The sequence below is a fragment of the Arthrobotrys flagrans genome (assembly GCF_004000055.1).
Source record: "Arthrobotrys flagrans strain CBS H-5679 chromosome Unknown unitig_9, whole genome shotgun sequence".
NCBI classification, from domain to species: Eukaryota; Fungi; Ascomycota; class Orbiliomycetes; order Orbiliales; family Orbiliaceae; genus Arthrobotrys; species Arthrobotrys flagrans.
Genome location: NW_027137551.1, coordinates 936,768 through 954,769, shown reverse-complemented (window position 1 = coordinate 954,769; position 18,002 = coordinate 936,768). Strand labels below are relative to the sequence as shown.

Below are 18,002 nucleotides of genomic sequence, written 5' to 3'. Positions count from 1 at the left end.
AACGATACAGGAATCTACGCACGTGCGGCCTTTCCTGAATCGAAGTCGTCCGAGCAATTCGAGCCAATGACAAGCGCCATTTCGCCACACGTGTGTCCATTTCGGAATATCAACTAGCCTACTTCGTACACAACAACTTGTTGGTCCTCCCGTCTCAGGACCCCAAGCGAAAACTGACTTCTAGTTTCCCCCCAATTACCCATCCTATCAACTCTCGAGATTTTCCCACGAGCGTAAGCACGCGACATTAGACTGTGTGAGAAGAAAGCTCCAGAGGGCTGGTGGCAGTGTGCGAGCTTTTTTTGGGTGCTCTTTTTCGTCGTTGGTGAACAGCAAAAAAGGCGGAACATAGCGATAAGGTGTTCGTTCCATCTGGTCCCGTCAGTGGACAGACGTCCATGTTTCTTGTACAATCCGACCATGCCATGTCCTGTTCTCCCACATCTTCACACCCCTTCCAATATATAGACGGCTTTGTGCGCATTTCCTGCAATTACTTTCTTTTCTTTTCCAGGAATCTTTAATACAATGGAGGCTGTGGTCTGCAAACCAAGAGTCGATATCCTCAAACACTGTCCGCTTCAAGTTCCTCGAACTTCGTATCGACAGCCTCTATTCCGCAGTGAAGCGGTGCAATAGGTCTTTATCTGATAAGCTAGCTATCATATATCTCGCGATTCTTTACCCTTTTGTCCGCTCGCTTCTATAGTTCATCCGAATATTTCCATTCGTACTACAAAGGGTATATCTATACATTAGTTCCCCGACGATAGTATCAATCACGGAATTCATCGCGGATAGCTCTCCCAGCGAGACGGCTCTAGCATCTTTTTTTCCCTAAATAACAAAGGGGGAAAAATGCAACACACCAAGATCTCTCCAAGGCTGCCGCCTACCCCAAAGCCCTCTACAGAGTTGGCACCAAGACGGACTCCTCGACTTTCGATAGATGCATCGTTCAATCTAGGTCCTGCTGCAATCACACTATCCCCAGAAATTCTAAAAGTCACTTCTTCAGCACACATCGTCGCGGCAACTCACCAGGCTCCACCACTGTCTCCGACTTCTCCATTCTCACTGACGCCGATCAATCCAGATGAACCAAGAGTACAGCAGAGACGGCGGACTTCATCTAGTGCTGGTACAACTGCAAGCAAGAGGAAGGATGTTGTTATTGGACCACCGCCTACCAGGCAACATCCAATCATTCAGATGAAGCCTAGAGAGGTAGTACCAGCCATTGTGGAAGACACAACGACTAAGGCTGTTGCCGGAACAAAGCGGAAAGCAACTGGTGTATCTGCAGCGAAGAGAAAGATTGCTCGCAAGACCGCACATTCAGAGATCGAGAGGCGGCGTCGATCAAAAATGAACGACCAGTTCGCCAAACTTAAGAGCATGGTTCCTGCTTGTAAGAATCAGGATATGCATAAACTCGCCATTCTCGAGGTAAGATACTAACTTTGACTTTGTTACTATACACAAATAACATTTATTAACTTGGTTTTCTAAATGCAGGCTACCACCGAATACCTTGCGTATCTTGAAGAGGCTATCAAAGTGTACCGCAACGCAGGCTCGGATAGCATCATCAACAGCCCACCAACTTTTTCCGCTTCAGAAAGCGGGACAGGCGAAGAGATGGTTGATTACGACGATGAGGAGGATGACGAGGCCGATGACTTCGCCGTTGCTACTGCAGACTATTCGCCAGCGTTATCAGCAATCCCATCGCACCAACCCGCACTTGAGATCACAGACACAGAGGCCACTCACGCCTTACTACTCCTTGCCGACCACCAATCACAGCATTCTCCTAGGGAACGAATGATGAGCTTTAGTGCCAAATCGAAACCGATTTCGGTGAAAGACTTGCTATTGTAGTATTCTAGATCTTTTATTTTTTCCTAAACATCATTCTCTCCATTCACCCATCTTCTTTTTTCGACCTGAGTGGGGTCACCCGACGGCTTTTTGGGATAAAGAAAAATACAAAAGTTTATGCTTTGATGAATCTCCTTCCTTTTTTTCCTCTCTTAGCTATTTTCCTTTTTTTTTTTTTTTTCCTTTACCACAAATCTTCTCGTCTTGCTGTCCATGCTTATAGATGTTGCGGGGCAAAGGATAAAATAGCGAATGAACATAGGATACTGTGTGTTGCATAATGCTTGGTCGAAATCTTGGTACTGCGGAGCTTTTGGGTTGCCCCCAGTTAATCGTTATTGGGAAAGGTTTTTCTTGGAGGTCTCATGCGTTTTTCTTCTCTTCTTTTGTTATTTAACGTGTATCAACTGACCCGCATTCCGAAACTTTCCCTGGGGCCGGGTTTCACTATTTTCCTCTTTGCAGAGGTGGTGAATTTTGCGTGTAGAGTATCAAGGGGTTAGTCTCGACGGGAAGAAGGTTATGCTCGGTTCGAAGCTCGGTTATTATCGTAGTAATGGGCGCTTAGAACCTTAATGTCAGGTTTAACAAAACCTGGTGGATTGATCTGCAGGAATTAGGGAGGTAGTAAACCTGCATATATAACGAGATGTCGTTAGGACTTATCTCCAAAACGTACATAAATTATCATATAATTCTTCAAACGATTGACGAATTTGACGGAACATTTACTTACTTGAACAATCTTGGTGGATAGTGGTTGCACAGTTTGTAGATAGGAAAGAAGAAAAAGTTTCTACATCGTCTCAAATTAGTATATCCATCTAGAAAATCATGGGCTATTCGGCTCATGTTCCAATAGGCTCGATTTCCAAGGAAGAAAGCTAGGACGCACATAAGTATTCCTGCGACATATTTTATGAGAAGTTTCCAGATTATAATCATTGTGCCGGGTGGGTACTCGATAGCCCCGTTTTTCGATATTTGATGCGAATTCCCAAGTATGGAATACATTCCATAAACTTGACTAGCTCGGTCGAACTACATACTTATTAGACAAATTCGCTCTGATAGTTCGCAAAAGAGAGATCCTCACATAAGTCACCATACCTAAAACCAGGGTACAGTCTTTCGTGAGATGAAACAGCAGATGCCGACGATGCAGCTCTTCAACTATTGTAGCCAAGGTTGTAATCAACGCCGCTTTTGGTGTCAGGGTTTTAGCTTGCAGTTGGGGGTTGAAATAAGCCTGCTAGAGCTTACTTTTGGGACCGGTTCCCCGGTTCCCCCTCAGACAGCCGCGGCAGTGGGATCAGTCCATGTAGACTTGTGGGTTCCAGATCCCCTCCGGGCTTCCAATTATGTTAGGCAGGTCCAAGCAGGCTGCTTGGTAGACTGAAATTGAGACCAAGGAAGAGACATGTTTCCTTGAAGTTTATTTAAACATCATGACATTGGCCCTCACGTATGGGACGTTGTTTTAAGGACGACACATGCATCGTCACGTGAAGTGAATTGTTAGATCTCTTTGCATAGCCGCTATATAAAGAACGGTCTAGACTAGCCTCCCACAAATCCAGCCTCAATATCTAGATCGGGGCCCGATATTTTAGAAGAGAGACTAAATCAGCCAGTTATCAAGCGCTCGATTCCCAGTTGGAAGCGGCGGAAAATTAAATCGGTCTTTTAGTATAAATCGGTTGAAGCGACTGGCTCGGGTACGATTTGTACATATGGGGTAGCAAACAAAACGGCCTTCCTTGTTTTGAGATCACGCAGTAGCGAAAACAAGTTTATGGACGACAACTGTGGCAACTTTTTGTGATATCAAGATTAATATTAAAATTTAAACTATTAAGAAAAAAAATAATAATAATAATAGATGTATACACCCCATTAAATTTTTTGGTTTAATTTTTATAAATTTTAATATTATTATACAGTTTTTTGAAAAACAGACTTGATTATCAGTCCGACCCTGATTCTAATTGCAATGCGGGCAACGGAAGAACCTACTACCGTGCCCGAGCATAGCCACAGTCATGAAGGCGTTACTTTGTGCATATTTACCGAGGCTTTTAAAGCCCCTTTAGCTACTGAATCATAGTCGACGGAGGTACATTCTCCAGAGTACTTGAATACTTGATGTTGCACAATTGGTTGCAAAGTTATAGAAGGTGGGACGAATTCGGCCAACCACCGCCTTGTGGTGTCATTTAATTTGGGGATCTGGTTGAAGTTTTCCATGTGAATTCAACATGGGATAAAACCACGTCCATCCTAAGGTTGAGATCTCTCCACAACGCACACTTCTACAGGTCATATTACCTTTCCCTATCTACATACATACGATCCCATATTTCTTGGTTGCCACAGCGGAAGTTAAGGGCACCCCTAGATCAGATCTAAGAAGTATCTTAAGGCGTTCTGCAAGGGTAAGAAGCAATCACACAACCCCCAGTTCACCGAGATGCATGCAAGTGGCTTCCCCGAACTGAACCGCCGCTTGCATTATCTAGAACTCGTGAGACTACAATGGCTGGCAGGTTTCAACCAAAGGAACCGGTTCAATTGGCTCCTCCAAAGGACGATATTATCACTACAGAATATCTTTCCAAGTGTGACGGTGAGTATTTTCAGCCTGCTACTCGAAAGTAATTATTTTCACAATAACTTGGGAGAATACTGGCTGACTCCGTTTAAAACTTCCGCCCATTTTCGTTTGGTTAGGGACACATGAGGGGTACCCTATCTATGTAGCTATCAAGGTAGCTATGCCACCCATGCAATCGTTCGATCCATTCCCGTGAGTTAAGTCATCATGCAGGGCACGGTTTTCGACGTCACAAACAAGAAGGAGTCATATGGCCCAGGTGGGTCTTATCACAGTACGTTTCCCGTTACAATATTCTTATTTTTAATTAATTTTCGTCACGGCTGACGGTTTGATTCATCGATGCATCCGCAGTCTTCACCGGGAAGGATGCTTCCCGTGGACTAGGGAAGTCTTCCCTGAAACCTGAAGATGCCGTCCCAGATTATTCCGGATTGAATGAATCGGAGATGGAGACTCTGGAGAACTGGTACACGTTTTTCAGCAACAGGTATAACATTGTGGGCAAGGTCGAGACCTCAGACTAGCTGAGATATTACGCATCATGCACCTAAAGGATATAAGAGTGCAATAGGAAGGATCAGATGCCTCTTTCCAGAGCCTAGACTCGACATGTCATATCAATATTAATGAAACCCCAGCAATATGCTTTACCCCCAGCTACCCACGAAAGAGTGCTTAGACGTGCATGATAGCAGCAAACATTGGATTCAAAGCTAAGCTAGGCGACTATCTTAGTTTCGTCCCATTAATGCATTGTGCGGCCACCTCGCTTCATCCTGGCTTCCGACCACTGGCCGAGAATCCTCCCTAACAAAGCTTTTAATCTTCCTTGAGTAGAAATTACACTGGGCTAGTTACCCGAGACCTTGGTTACGAGATCGCGATATGATCACGAATCCGCAGACCCCACAGACCGTGGAGATTGGAGATTATGATGAATGCAGTTCATGCACGGGGACTAATAATGCACATAATATAGCCTTAAAGCTCAGGCGTAGGGGCTCCTCCACGCCTTTCCCATAGACTGTGTAATCGGTGTGCTCTATTACGAATTGCTTCATCAAGAAATGAGGGGTAAATTCTTCTCATTGTCTCGATAACCAGACGTTCATCGCCCATAGAGCGGTGTGGTTGTGACTAGCTACGACAAAAAATACAACGAAACAACACGGCAAGCATCACACAGGTCAAACAGATTTCCATGCATCCCCTCCATTAGAAACAACCCCCCAGGATTTCGGCTATCGTATGAGAGTTTTCCAGAAAAGAAAATAGTGTTTGTGCAGTTTATTGTGTGTGTGCTGAAAATTAAGTTGGAAAACATTTGGGTCTACGTGAGAACCCGAAACAAAAACAAAGCAGGGCCTGCCGAAAAGAAAAAAAAAAGGAAAACGATATTGATTGTAGGAAGAATAACGGCAAAAGGATTTTTAGGCTCCTTATTTAGCTTTAAAATTAGTACTTGAGCAATAGTTTAGTCCTGAGCTGGACCGACAACTGCTGGCCCGCCACAAGGCGGGCAGCTGACTCCAGCCTCAGAGACCTTTTCGCGGTCTTGGGTCTGGACACCAAAACATTGGTGGAACGGATCGGTCCTCGCAAAGTGGCAGTACTTTACAATGCGATTGATTGAGTGCCCACAGGCAGGGAAATGGATCTTCTCGTAACGACACATATTGAATTTCACTTAAGGATAGATCTACTATTTGGTGAGTACAGAGCATATGTTAGAAAAGGAACAATTGCCACTTAGAGCTCTTTTGAGCCTATCGCCACCGGAAGGAGGAGCTCTGGAGCTATTGTAACTTACAGAGTTCTTTAGCTGGCCAAGAACAGCTCTTAGAGGCTTGTTTCTGATTTAGGATATGGATATGCGACTATCCGATGCGTCTACAACAAAGTTAACATCGGGCCTACCCCAGGGCGGTTCCACAGCATATCTGTATGTACGCATACTGGTGTAGGGGCGGCCTGGAAAGGTGATCACAAACTAACCTTTGATGACTTTGGGATTCTTTAATAGTCTTTGTCAGACGGTGCACGGTTCAAGGTATGGGGACAGAATGGCGGTGGAAGTATATGATTTCAATAGACTGGGAGCTTTGATAGATTGAAATTGAACATTGATGGAAGTTTTTGAGGACAGGAAGAAGCCGGTCTCGCTGGAGGTAGCTAATATATAGTCCAATTAATTGTGTCAGATACCTCAGCACGCGTACGCAACACTCCCTCTGTTGCCTCATGGAAACTTATTTAAGTATGTAAGTAGACATGACAGTTACCAACCAGATCGAGAGATCCGAGGTCTAGATTCGATTACCACGGCATACTCTCAAGCTCATGGTTACGATTATAGAAACGAATTTTATGATACCAATCTTCGAATAGCCAAACTTCTCAAATTTCTGTCACATTTTTTTCACTTTTGGAAGACATTTTGCGGACGGCATATTCATGTTCATGTTGGGGCATGGCTAAAAGGTTCATACTGACGATGATAGGTTGGTAGGGATGAAATACTTGTATGCCTCACACAAATATACTTGCATAGAAGTGAACTGGAGCGGGCGAATGTATGATTTGTGTGTAACCCCCACTTAAGCTTGCGTATGGATAGGCAAGTACGCGAAGAGATCTATAGATACCTATGGGGGCCATATTCTGAGTATACGGCGAGATATGCATCGAAGGAACTTGCAGGCAGATGCAAGGCTGGAGTGGGCCGGGGAGTACGAGGTAGGGAGCACAAGAAGCATAGCTATTTGTGACAATTCTATTCTCAACTTCAAGGCAACCACTTGGAAGGGGTTAATATCTAGGATTCTATAAAGTCCTTAGGACTTTATTGTAGTACTAGTTTTGAAACATATAAAGCGGCCTATATACTATTTGATACTACTAAAAGTTCAGATGAAATCTAGCTTTTACTCTGCGGAAAATTTACCCGTCGAATTCTTGCTAAACCGATTAAACTTTCGACTAGCTAGACGAGCTTGAGCGGTGCTAAAGCACCACGTGTGAAATCGGAGGCAGTCCACCAAGGGTCTCAACATACCTGCACTAATCAATTGGCCTGGTGCACATGCTCCTGCTATCTAGCCATCATTTCGGACTAATACGTTGATTCAAATCTCCCCAAAATACCATCCAGCTAAAATTGTGACGAATCATACATTGGTTATGCTTGCTAGAGCCGTGGAAGAAAGGAAGGTAATTGTAAGTAAATCGAGACGAGATCAATGCTTGACGGATATTCTACTGTATACCCCAAGGCAGTTTCCCCAACCTGAAAAACGGTGTGCATATCCGCATACAGATAGGGGTAAGACACCTGATAATCTCAAAGGCAAATAGCAAAGAGGACACGGGGGCAAGAAACTGCACTGTATGTACCATTTGGACGAGTATGGTGTCGTATAGCAGCCTCCACGAAGTGACAACGGCGAGTACCGACTTAGACGGGAAGAAGCTACCTAGGTACGTAACCCGTCCTGCGAATAGGCGTGGGTCCACTTCTGCATGCACTGCTAATGCTAGATCATATCCCTTACCAGAAATTTTCCCAGATTCTGTCCCAACTGGAGGTGGGTCCCCAACCTAGGAGCCTCAAGGCTGCAAATGAAAAGCTTTGTGGAATTTCCATTGTGAGCCAAGATATCTAGATCCAAAGTCGATAGGGAAACGGGACGGCACACGGATCCGCGAGCAGACTATCTCGTCAAATAGCAGCTATGTACTTAAGCTGCCTTGCTTATAACTTCAGGCAGGTTTTGAAGTGGAGATATGGCGTTCAATCCTGCTAGCGAGCCCGAGTTCAGGCACTTTAGAGTTCAGGCACTCTAGAGTTCAGGCTCCAGAGTTCAGGCACTCTATTGCTTCAACCAGGGAAATACAAGCAGGTCGAGGTCCATGCACATATGCGAACCAAACATTTCGATGCAACGAGACGTTAGTCATGTACCTTGCTTGAGACTGACTGCAACGCCGTATCAAACCAGGCATATTTAGCGAGAAATATTGATGCTACGTACGTTGGGTGAGCGAAAGGGTAGCTCGTTTTGCCACCGATGCGATTTCAAGGTAGATGGAGGCAACTTGATTGTGAATACGGAAGATTCAATTCAACGGCGGTTCCTGATATACATTCTACTAGTGCATATTCAAAGATAGGCTCGGAATTTCCTCCACTATTAAGGTGTCGGGCTTTCGTGAAATTGTGTGAGAGGTATAAAAAAGGAAGACAGACAAAGGTCGACCAGCAATGTACAAACGGCAGAAAAAACGCCTTGCCCGGAAATGTATGGGTTTGCCTAACTCCCAGATAATAAAAAGGGAGAAAGGCGATGAGATAAACTGCGAGGAAAAGGACGTGAAGCAAGGAAAGTAAACGTGGATAAGATTACGATCCAGGGTTGGGGTTCATCTGTAAGAGGTGATTAGCAATTTGGACATATATGACTATTCCAAAGATTGTAATTCCGCACCTTTCTCTTCCCTCCGGTGAGGGTGACGTTGACGAAACGTCTAGTGTATAGTATTCTCTTCTTTGCACGTCCCTTAGGAGACTTCTTCTTCTCTTGCTTCTCGACCTATATTCCAAACAATCACCAGTCAGCCGGGCCCTGATCCATTGTCGAATGCTTCTCAAAAAACATGTGTGTTCGTTGTCGGTAATTCCTCCTCCTTCAGCCAGGTCGCGATCGTACCTTTGGAGTCTGAGACTTGACTTTACCCGCACGGGCGAGAGAGCCGTGGACCTTTCCCATATTGTCTGTGAGGTGTGAGAGGCTGGTGTCGATGTAGAGTTTGAGGCTGGTATTCGGGGTAAACGGTAGGAGCTAAGAAGCTTTCGTTCGTGATGTCGCTGGGCAAGAGAGGAGGTTGTCGATGGGAAATATGTCGATGGGGATGACTCTGAAAACTCCCGCCACCACAACGGTTCTCTGACTCAAATTGGAGCGTTTGTCCTCCACGTGATTTGGGTTTGGAGCCCTAAGCTTCTGTGTTTGAAACCACGTGATCGTAATAGCGTTTTTATCAAATTAGCAGAATGTGTTGTAGCAAACGAGCAACCAACACCTCGGCAGCTCGTGACCATATTAGGTTGTGGTACAGACCGGATAAAGGGATGATGATTTCCGACCATTCAGACGCTTCTCGAACTTGCGGCAACACTTCGTTCACCAACTTCCAGGTTTTGGCAATGTTCTCTCGATGGTGTGCAGGGGAAGAAGGCGATATCCGGTGTATGGGAAATGGTATGGGATTCCCGAGTTTCCCATTTCATCGTCATACCTCCATGGTGGGCCCTTCCTGGGCATCTCGTCCACAATGTACTACAATATATGTAAGTGTGTTCTCCTACTCAACGAAAGAAATTGGCGATGTTAACGAATGGGTACTCGATTCACAGATTTCAAGGCAGTTGCCCGTGGCTTATGCCCAGACTTCAGACTGATCTATGAATTGACAGGCCATGGAAACTCTGAGAGTGCCTGATTGAAAGATACGCCTCTGCCACGCGTATGTATCTTCTGAAAAAGTGGTAGAAGTTCGAACAAGTGTGTATGTGTATGTACTTAAGTACGTCTGCATCCTATCTTGCATTTCGCGAGATTTCACAGCTAATTTAAGGATTTAGTCTATGCCTAGTCGCCAGGAGAGTCCAATTTGTGGCTGGCTCGGAATGTGGGCCATGCTACATGTGTGAAGCTGTGATAGAAGTTCTGTTGCATCACCATGAGCACCATACATTGTGAGATACCTAGCATCACAGAGAAGCCAAAGGGATGGAGCCACAAGTTTGTTGGGGGCCTTCGCCAGCTGCCTTCTTTGGCAAAAGGGCAGTTGGATCTGCCATGGTGCAAATGGTCTGGATTCGGTACCATCAAACAACCGACTAGTTTCCAAGCCCGAGAATGCCATCATCACAGCGGAGAAACCCCAGATATTACGCTACCCTCGAAGTTCGAGGTCTCCAGAACTGTCCGAGTCGGCACGTTTCAGTGCCGCACTCTACTACACTTTGTAGCCGTGCCGCATCAATGCTCAAACTGTCTGCTTATTCACTGGCCCCGCAACACATGTTTGCTCCTGGGCATCGACACCAGATATTGGCAGCTGGAAAAGTTGGAGCCTCGCATCCCAAGGATATTGAGCAAGCCGCCTTTCGATTGCTCATAGTGAGGACTGAGTGATATATCTCTCTGTATAATGATTCCGAAATTTGTTTGGTCGGACTTTGCGCCCACCAATCACACCCCCAAGACACGGACCTGGAATAACCGCAACGGGGATAGGGAGATTGGGCGAGAACAAGATGTGGTGCAAGGCCGTGCTCACACAAGCGGGATGGTGTGGGTTGTGGAAGCTTCGACTAAGGAACCTAGAGGTACGGTTTCGAAAGCGGCAAACATGGAGCCAGACAGACGTTATCCCATCCAGTCAAGACCACCGCCGCACAAGACCCTAACGAGCATCGACTTTACGCCAAACTCTTCTAGCCCATTGGACTTGCTTGCCACCAAGCTGACAAAGAAGTCGGACCTTCGAGCAGGGATTTAAACGGCCGTTACTGGAACAGATCGGGCTCCATAAAGGAGTGGCTGCAGCGAAGGGTCGTGTCGTGTCGCTACGGAGCCGCCACGGGCGAACTTAAAAACTTCTTGTTATTGAAATACTCAGCCGGCTTACGGCGATCAAGCTTAAGGCTAACAAAACATCTTGGATTCTCATGCATTGACCGACTCAAAAACGACCGCTGTGGCACTAGCTATACCGCTCCATCCCACGGCATCTTTCACCGCGCCGGCCGAAATCCCAATATATCCCTCCAAACATAAAACAACAACTCTCGAAAATCCGACCAAATTCTATATTATAGAGCGAGGTTGAAAGGGCACGCAGCTCTCAAATCGGGAGGGAAGATTAATGGACGGCAGCAATAGTCTAGAAGCAGTACCTGAGGATGATCTCGTGGTGATACCCCGCCCACAAAATCCTCAAGGACAAAACAACAAGCGCGCATTCCAAAAAAGACGTCGGAGCAGGGCATGCGACGCTTGTAGACTTCGAAAAACGAAGGTCAGTCGTTAACAACTGATTCAAGCTCCCAATATTCGCGTTAGGATTAATTGGTAGTGTGCAGTGTGATGCCCCCCCAGAAGGAACCTGTTCTTCTTGCGCGTCCGCATCGTTGCTCTGCAAGTTTTCAGATCCCGAAAGCGAAAAAAAGAAAATTGGCCCGGCTAGGTAGGTCTCAACGTCTTTCCCAAGTGCCCATTCCCTAGGAACATCGTTTTCCTAAGTACCAACTATTTAGACGCCTTCGAATGCTAGAAACAACAGTCCAGGAGTTGAATGAGAAGTTGAAGATTGCGGAGGCGAAGCTACAATCCGGAGACCGCAGCAGTATCGATACCAGCACCCCTGAGATCCAATCGTCTTCTGAAATACCCCTCACGACGACAAATCGACTACCAGACAGTCCTTCTAATTCTAATTCCACAGCTACTGGGAATTCCCCAAGTGACCGGTCTCCGCGGCTCTCTATATCGCAGCCTCTTAGAAGGGTTTCCTACGATATTAGCACTAATGAAGATCTTTTTGTTGGCACGACCTCCGGTTTGGGTTTCCTTGCCTCGATTCAGGAATATGTGGAAAGACTAGGCTACGACACGACTTCACTTCTCGATGCTTGGAAGAGCACTGAAGCAAAGACCTTTCCAACAAATATGCCGGTTTATAACGACGGCTCGCAGATGAGAGATCTTCGTGCTTTCTTGCCGCCCAAGGCCACCGGACAAAAACTCTTCAACATTTTTCACCACTCAACCGCAAGGTATTTGTTATTCCAACAGTAAAATATAAAACCAGGACTACCCTAACTTGCCTGTAGAGTTGCCCCAATCTTTTATTGGCCGATAATCTTGAACAAATTCGAACGGGCTTACGAGGCTCCAATATATCCCACCGACCAGCCAACTGTTACAGGGGTGTTTTGTGTCCTCATGGTAATATACGCCTACGCTAGCCTGTGCTCCGACGACTTAGATGCGTTCGAAACACCTGGCTATAATTCGAGGCAAGTATGAAGTTTACAGCCTACTTGAAGTCTAGCTAACCAGTATTCCCAATAGGCGAGGTTGGCATTTTTTCGAGTGTGCAAAGAAGTTCCACGATTTGAGCCAGCCAATGTACTCCATAGCTGATGTTGAAGGTATGCCGCCGTAATCGCCCCCTATCCTGAACTTTTATTGATCCCTAGTGAATTTAGTATTAATGGTGATGGGGATGTATCTCGACCTTTCCGCTTTACCGTCGCCTGCATGGATGACGATAGGATCACTTGCAAGAGTTTGTCAAGATCTCGGCCTTCACCGAAAACCAGCAGAGGGCAAATTTACACCCCCAGAATATGAACACCGCTCGCGTATGTTTTGGTGTGCTTTCCTCCTGGACAGGAAACTTGCCTTGCAATTCGGCAGACCACCCATACTAGACGAAGAAGAGATCGATATGGACGAACCGGGAAGGAATGATACCAGTGATTTAATTCATTTAGCGTTCGATGCTGCCCCCACTGGAGCAAATACATTCGCAGGTAGTGCTCTTTTCCGACAAATGATCTCGAATGCAAGGTACATTGATCCTATCTTGCGGCTAAACGCGGAGCCGGGGAATGAACAGCAGGTGGAGTATCGCATCTACGAGATTGAGCAAAAACTCGACGCCATCGAGGCAAATTTTCCGGAAGGTATCTTCGATTGGGAGAATTCCAAGCCTCTAGATCCCGTACTCGTCAAACGTGAGTTGTGCCTCAAATTTTCTACCCCTTGTTCCTATTCTGACACGTTTTAGACGCCGTGTTGGCCATGGCAACTAGACTTTCCATGTATCGGTATTTCACCGACGCCTCGCTCGATCGTAAACTCAGGACCCGCTGTTTCATACGATCCGTTGAAGTTGGGAAATCTACGGTGCATCTCCTCAACCGAATGATGAAATACCCCGATTGGGAACGAGGGTTCCGCCTTTACCAAAGCGAACTATGCTACCAACATACCTTCAAGGTCTCCATTATTATCCTGCTAGCTTCAACAATATTTGCAAAGCCATTTCAAGTGGCCACTAGTGGTGAGCTAAACACATGCTTAAAAGTGTTACAGGCTGCTGCACCATCACGGCCAACAGTTGAACAAAGCCTCCATCTGTTCGACGAAGTCGCAAAAATCTTGAAGAAAGAGTACAGAGTCCCGGGTTATGTGAATCATATCGACGCTTCATCCTCTACGATGTCTTTCAACAATCTCGATTACAATTCGTCTTCTACTTCTTTCAATATTTCCGTTAGCCCCACTAGCATCACCTCAAGTGCTGCTGGCCCTTCTATCCCCACAACCACCCTGCCTTCGGGCCACAAGTCGCTTTATATTACTCCAGTAGTCCCTTCAAACAACCTTAGAGTTGACCCTCCAATTGTCCCAAAATTCTGGCCAAGCTACGAATCTTATGGGCGCGCAGGATTAGGATTTAGTAATTTGAAGCTCCCTTCACCTATGGAGCATACGAACTGGCTAAATCACGTCGATCCTTCCTATTGGACATTGATGGAAAATGTCCTCAGCCATGAAGCAAATATTCATGAACAAAAACGGCAATGACATCTCCTCTTCGTGTGGGCGGGCTCGATTTCAAAATTCAAAATTTATATTTTTTCCTTTTTTTAATAGGGCGAAAGGTTTTATATATTGGTTGCAAATTGATCCCCCGGATCTTGAGTTTTTGTCTTTAGGCGCTCTGGTACGCAAATGTTATTGTTGTTCTCGTTTTTGGAAAGACGGCCCGACATATTTTGCATTTTGTTATCACTATCATTCGGTTTCATGGCAGGCATAATACGTGTTAAATGATATTTGGTTTTTCGTACCTTTCCATTACTTCCCTTGCATTCAATGGGGACAATAGCGCTACCGCCTTTGGAACGCGGAGTAGATTCGATATGCCCTATATATTGTTGCTTTAAATTTGGGTCCGTGTATAGTCGCAGACTTTCAAAGAGTAAAAGCTTCATAGTTTTCAACGAGATTTCTTGTAAAGCGGTTTTTCAGATTCATGTCGGTTACTTCTGTATGGCGAGCAACCCTTTTGATAGGCTGAGTAAAAGCGGAGGTTACCGGTGTATTCTTTCACTTTGGGAAACTGTGTATGATCTTTCCATCACTTAGCGTATGACGAGTGATCAGAGCTCAAGGCAGAAAAGTTGATGTCAATTGGGTACGCTAAATTTCCATACCCTTATCTCGACCTATATATTTGTAGCATATTTAAATACAAAATTGATTCCGACAAATGTCCTGCGCAACCTTACAGCCACAAATATCCATAAAATTTCGCTAGATATCTACTGTGTAGCGAAAACGGATCCGGAAAGTTCACATAGCCAATCCGACGCCGTGCCGTGAAACGCGCGATCGAGCAGCCCACAGTCGACGCTAACTGACCTCATCGTCATCATTACAAGGGGTTCTGCAGGGTCCGGAATACCTTTTCCAACCAATCCTTTGAACTCCTTTCTTTCCAAGAAAATAGAGGGGTACGGTGTCGGATTTTAACAAATTTACAAAAAAAAAACGATTGGTGACTTTGACTGACCCTGGAAATACCGGAGGGGACTTGGGCATGTGCGAATATGTATGTCTACGTCACTCAAAAATCACATCTTCCATCCAATTAGTCGGGGGACACGGCAATCTATGCATGAGGATGAGGTCACCTTGACATAACGCTCGCCCTGGTCTCGGCTAGCATCAAATGCAAGACTGGGACAAGATACAACGTTTGCAACACACGAGACGTTTAGCCACCCAAGAAGTCTAAATTTACATAGCGTCTAGCCCACCTGAATACGATAGATTTAGTGAAACTGTTTTGTTTCAAAGGCAAGGAAGCTACGAATGGTCACCCCCTACTATATTACTTCTGTTACTGGTAGGCGTAGTATCTGGACCGCGCAAGCTAGGCAAGTATCACAGCGGTTTGATGTATGTTCTTAGTATTATATTATCTATATGCAGATATCGGTTTCTATTTTGATTTTACTATTATCAATTATTTTTTCTTACCTATGACTATAAAATTACGGAAAATAATTGAAATATTCAAAGACATATATGCAAAGAGTAAGTGAAATTCAATAGAGCTTTAGGGAGAATTCAACATTTTGATTACCGTACCGTTATAACCTCCCAAAACCCCCTCCCGCTGTAGGAATGAAATTCCATTGATCCGTAAGGTCAAAAGCGTGGGTCTCCAGGAAAAGTCTAGAGAATGATGCGATATATCAAAAGTGATTTAGGTAGTCTGCCTCCGACAAAGCGAAGAATAAAGCTTATAATGAACAGAATTTAACCAGCCCGGAGAAATATCAGCCAACTTCAAACTGTCTATCGCTGTTTAAGGTCACGTATATGTGCTCGAGTCAGCAGTTAAAAGAACAACTTCTCCCTAGTTCGATAATTTAAGGACTTGACTTTAGACTGCGTGATAAACCCTTGGAAGAATCCATATATACCTTTGAACCTTGGAGATATTCAAACATGAGTTCTTTTTAACTGGGAAATGACTCAACCAATTAGGTACTTAAGCATATTATATAATGGGTAGGTGTGGAACTACTAATTGCCAGTCTTCGATTAGAATTCCTTAACTTCAACTTTATTCTACGTGGTTTAAGAAACGACATAATAACTCTTTTTTTTTTTTTTACTCAGAAAGTTGACAATTTGATTATGAACATATGTTATGGCTGGAACGTTCCCTCGTACGCCCAAAGTTAATACTCAGGAACTTTTCTGATCTTATATCCCGCAGGCTTGGGAGTTAATGGCAAATTGAACGAAGTGAAAATTCTAGTTATATTTACAATCTCAGATGAGATTAAGTTGCGGGGCATACAAGGCACCCCGGGGGGTTTAACGACGAGGATGTTAGAAATTTCGCTAGATAATCTTTGATTCAGGATATTTAGAAGAGATTTTCTAGTTCGTTACTTTAACGACTAGCAAACGGGATATCGGTGGTTCGATGCCGATGCGATCGAAGGTGGTAATGAGATTCCCGGATTTCAGAGCGCCTCCCTCGAGCTTATTTAATATCATTTAATGTTATCATTCGTTATTTTAAATATTAAATTTACTATATGCAGGCCTGGCATATTTTGTTGTTCAGCAAAAATGCAACAGCGGAGATACATCGCCACAAGGTGGAAACTCCAGTATAATATTCCATCGACGGTTCTAATCCTGTCTCACTGTAAGCACTTATACGTACACACCGATGGAAACCCGTTTACATCTCGAAACTTGAAAACTCGCATCCACAAGCTAAACCCGGACTTCCATTCCGTGCCAGAGATTTTTTCATGACACGCTAATACCTCAACTCGAAAGAGATCATCCGTCTAGCTCCACATGGAGCTTGTTCTGCAATGGACAAGGCTGCCGCGTTACTTTTGCCTTCGAAACAGCCTTTATGCGGCATTAGGCCTTGATGCACGATGTTGGTACTTCGTGGTACTTTCTCTAAGAAAGACCCAATCAGATGCTCCCGTCTGTTTTTTTTATTTAAAAATTCCATCAATTTTCCTACATAAATCTTGCCACGGTTCTATTAATAAGGGTACTTATAACAAAGCAAAAAAGCCTTGGTACATGTATACCGTCAGGATCTAAGCTGCTGTAGCATGCCGCGTATGCATGCAGGGCCTCGATTTGAGCCTTAGCTCGCAATGAGCTCTCATCAGGCAGCACGGGCTCAAGCGTGAATTGGAAGCTCCTCGAAGGTATTGATAATGAGAAGAAAAAAACTTGTTTCACGCAGGCGAATCCGGAATTTCGAGCTCGAGCTTTCTCAAAAAATTTTGTTTGGCTATCGTCACATACTAGAGAAGCTACGCACACCCCTTGCATAAGACAGGGTCGAAAGCTAGGCTTCCAACCATCTTTTTCTCCATTCAATACCCTCAAAAGCTGCTTTTGAGATAGTCCAATTATATTCTGCCGACAATTGGAATCAGTCAATCTGAAATATAATTGGCTGAAGCTTTGTAGCCGCGCTTTAACCCGTTGGTAGTTGTATCACACCGCTATACTTTTGGCGGCTTATACTCAATCTGGAGATTCACCTGTAGGCCTGGCTATTCTCCGACGTATTACCAGAAACCTCAAACAATGTTCTAGACCATTTCATCGTTTCAGAAGGCGTTCTCCTCGGTTTAAAACCTCTGGCTTGCGACGATCCCGCTCGTTAAGGTCCTCGCCAATGTACCCTGTACTGATCGACCGATTGGCTGGAAACCCCAGGAGGCAAATTAAGCTTATTGACCTGGTGTCGATGGTATATAAAAACCATGTGGTGCTTATCCAGTTAACCTGTAACTTGAACGCGGCGGATCATTTTGGGGTGGCGGATAAGAATTAGACAATTGCCACGGAGGTGATTA

General features: G+C 44.9%; 4 protein-coding genes across 4 annotated transcripts; 3 read left to right on the top strand and 1 right to left on the bottom strand.

The window, feature by feature from the left end:
- Window positions 1-858: 858 nt before the first annotated feature.
- Window positions 859-1,884, top strand: DFL_005649 (uncharacterized protein; the record flags this gene model as incomplete). The annotated part of the gene is made up of 2 exons (XM_067634938.1): window positions 859-1,449; window positions 1,519-1,884. The coding sequence occupies 2 exons, from the start codon at window positions 859-861 to the stop codon at window positions 1,882-1,884; spliced, it is 957 nt and encodes a 318-aa protein (XP_067489419.1).
- A 564-nt stretch (window positions 1,885-2,448) lies between these two features.
- On the bottom strand, window positions 2,449-2,829 carry DFL_005648 (uncharacterized protein; the record flags this gene model as incomplete). The annotated part of the gene is made up of 3 exons (XM_067634937.1): window positions 2,449-2,545; window positions 2,621-2,680; window positions 2,780-2,829. 3 exons carry the CDS (start codon window positions 2,827-2,829, stop codon window positions 2,449-2,451), a joined length of 207 nt encoding a protein of 68 aa, XP_067489418.1.
- Window positions 2,830-3,877: 1,048 nt separating this feature from the next.
- DFL_005647 (uncharacterized protein) lies at window positions 3,878-5,025 on the top strand (the record flags this gene model as incomplete). Its single annotated transcript, XM_067634936.1, has 6 exons — window positions 3,878-3,923; window positions 4,307-4,319; window positions 4,404-4,510; window positions 4,615-4,652; window positions 4,712-4,772; window positions 4,853-5,025. The coding sequence occupies 6 exons, from the start codon at window positions 3,878-3,880 to the stop codon at window positions 5,023-5,025; spliced, it is 438 nt and encodes a 145-aa protein (XP_067489417.1).
- Window positions 5,026-11,431: 6,406 nt separating this feature from the next.
- On the top strand, window positions 11,432-14,163 carry DFL_005646 (uncharacterized protein; the record flags this gene model as incomplete). Its single annotated transcript, XM_067634935.1, has 7 exons — window positions 11,432-11,584; window positions 11,649-11,752; window positions 11,823-12,341; window positions 12,399-12,584; window positions 12,640-12,719; window positions 12,777-13,307; window positions 13,361-14,163. 7 exons carry the CDS (start codon window positions 11,432-11,434, stop codon window positions 14,161-14,163), a joined length of 2,376 nt encoding a protein of 791 aa, XP_067489416.1.
- Window positions 14,164-18,002: the final 3,839 nt, after the last annotated feature.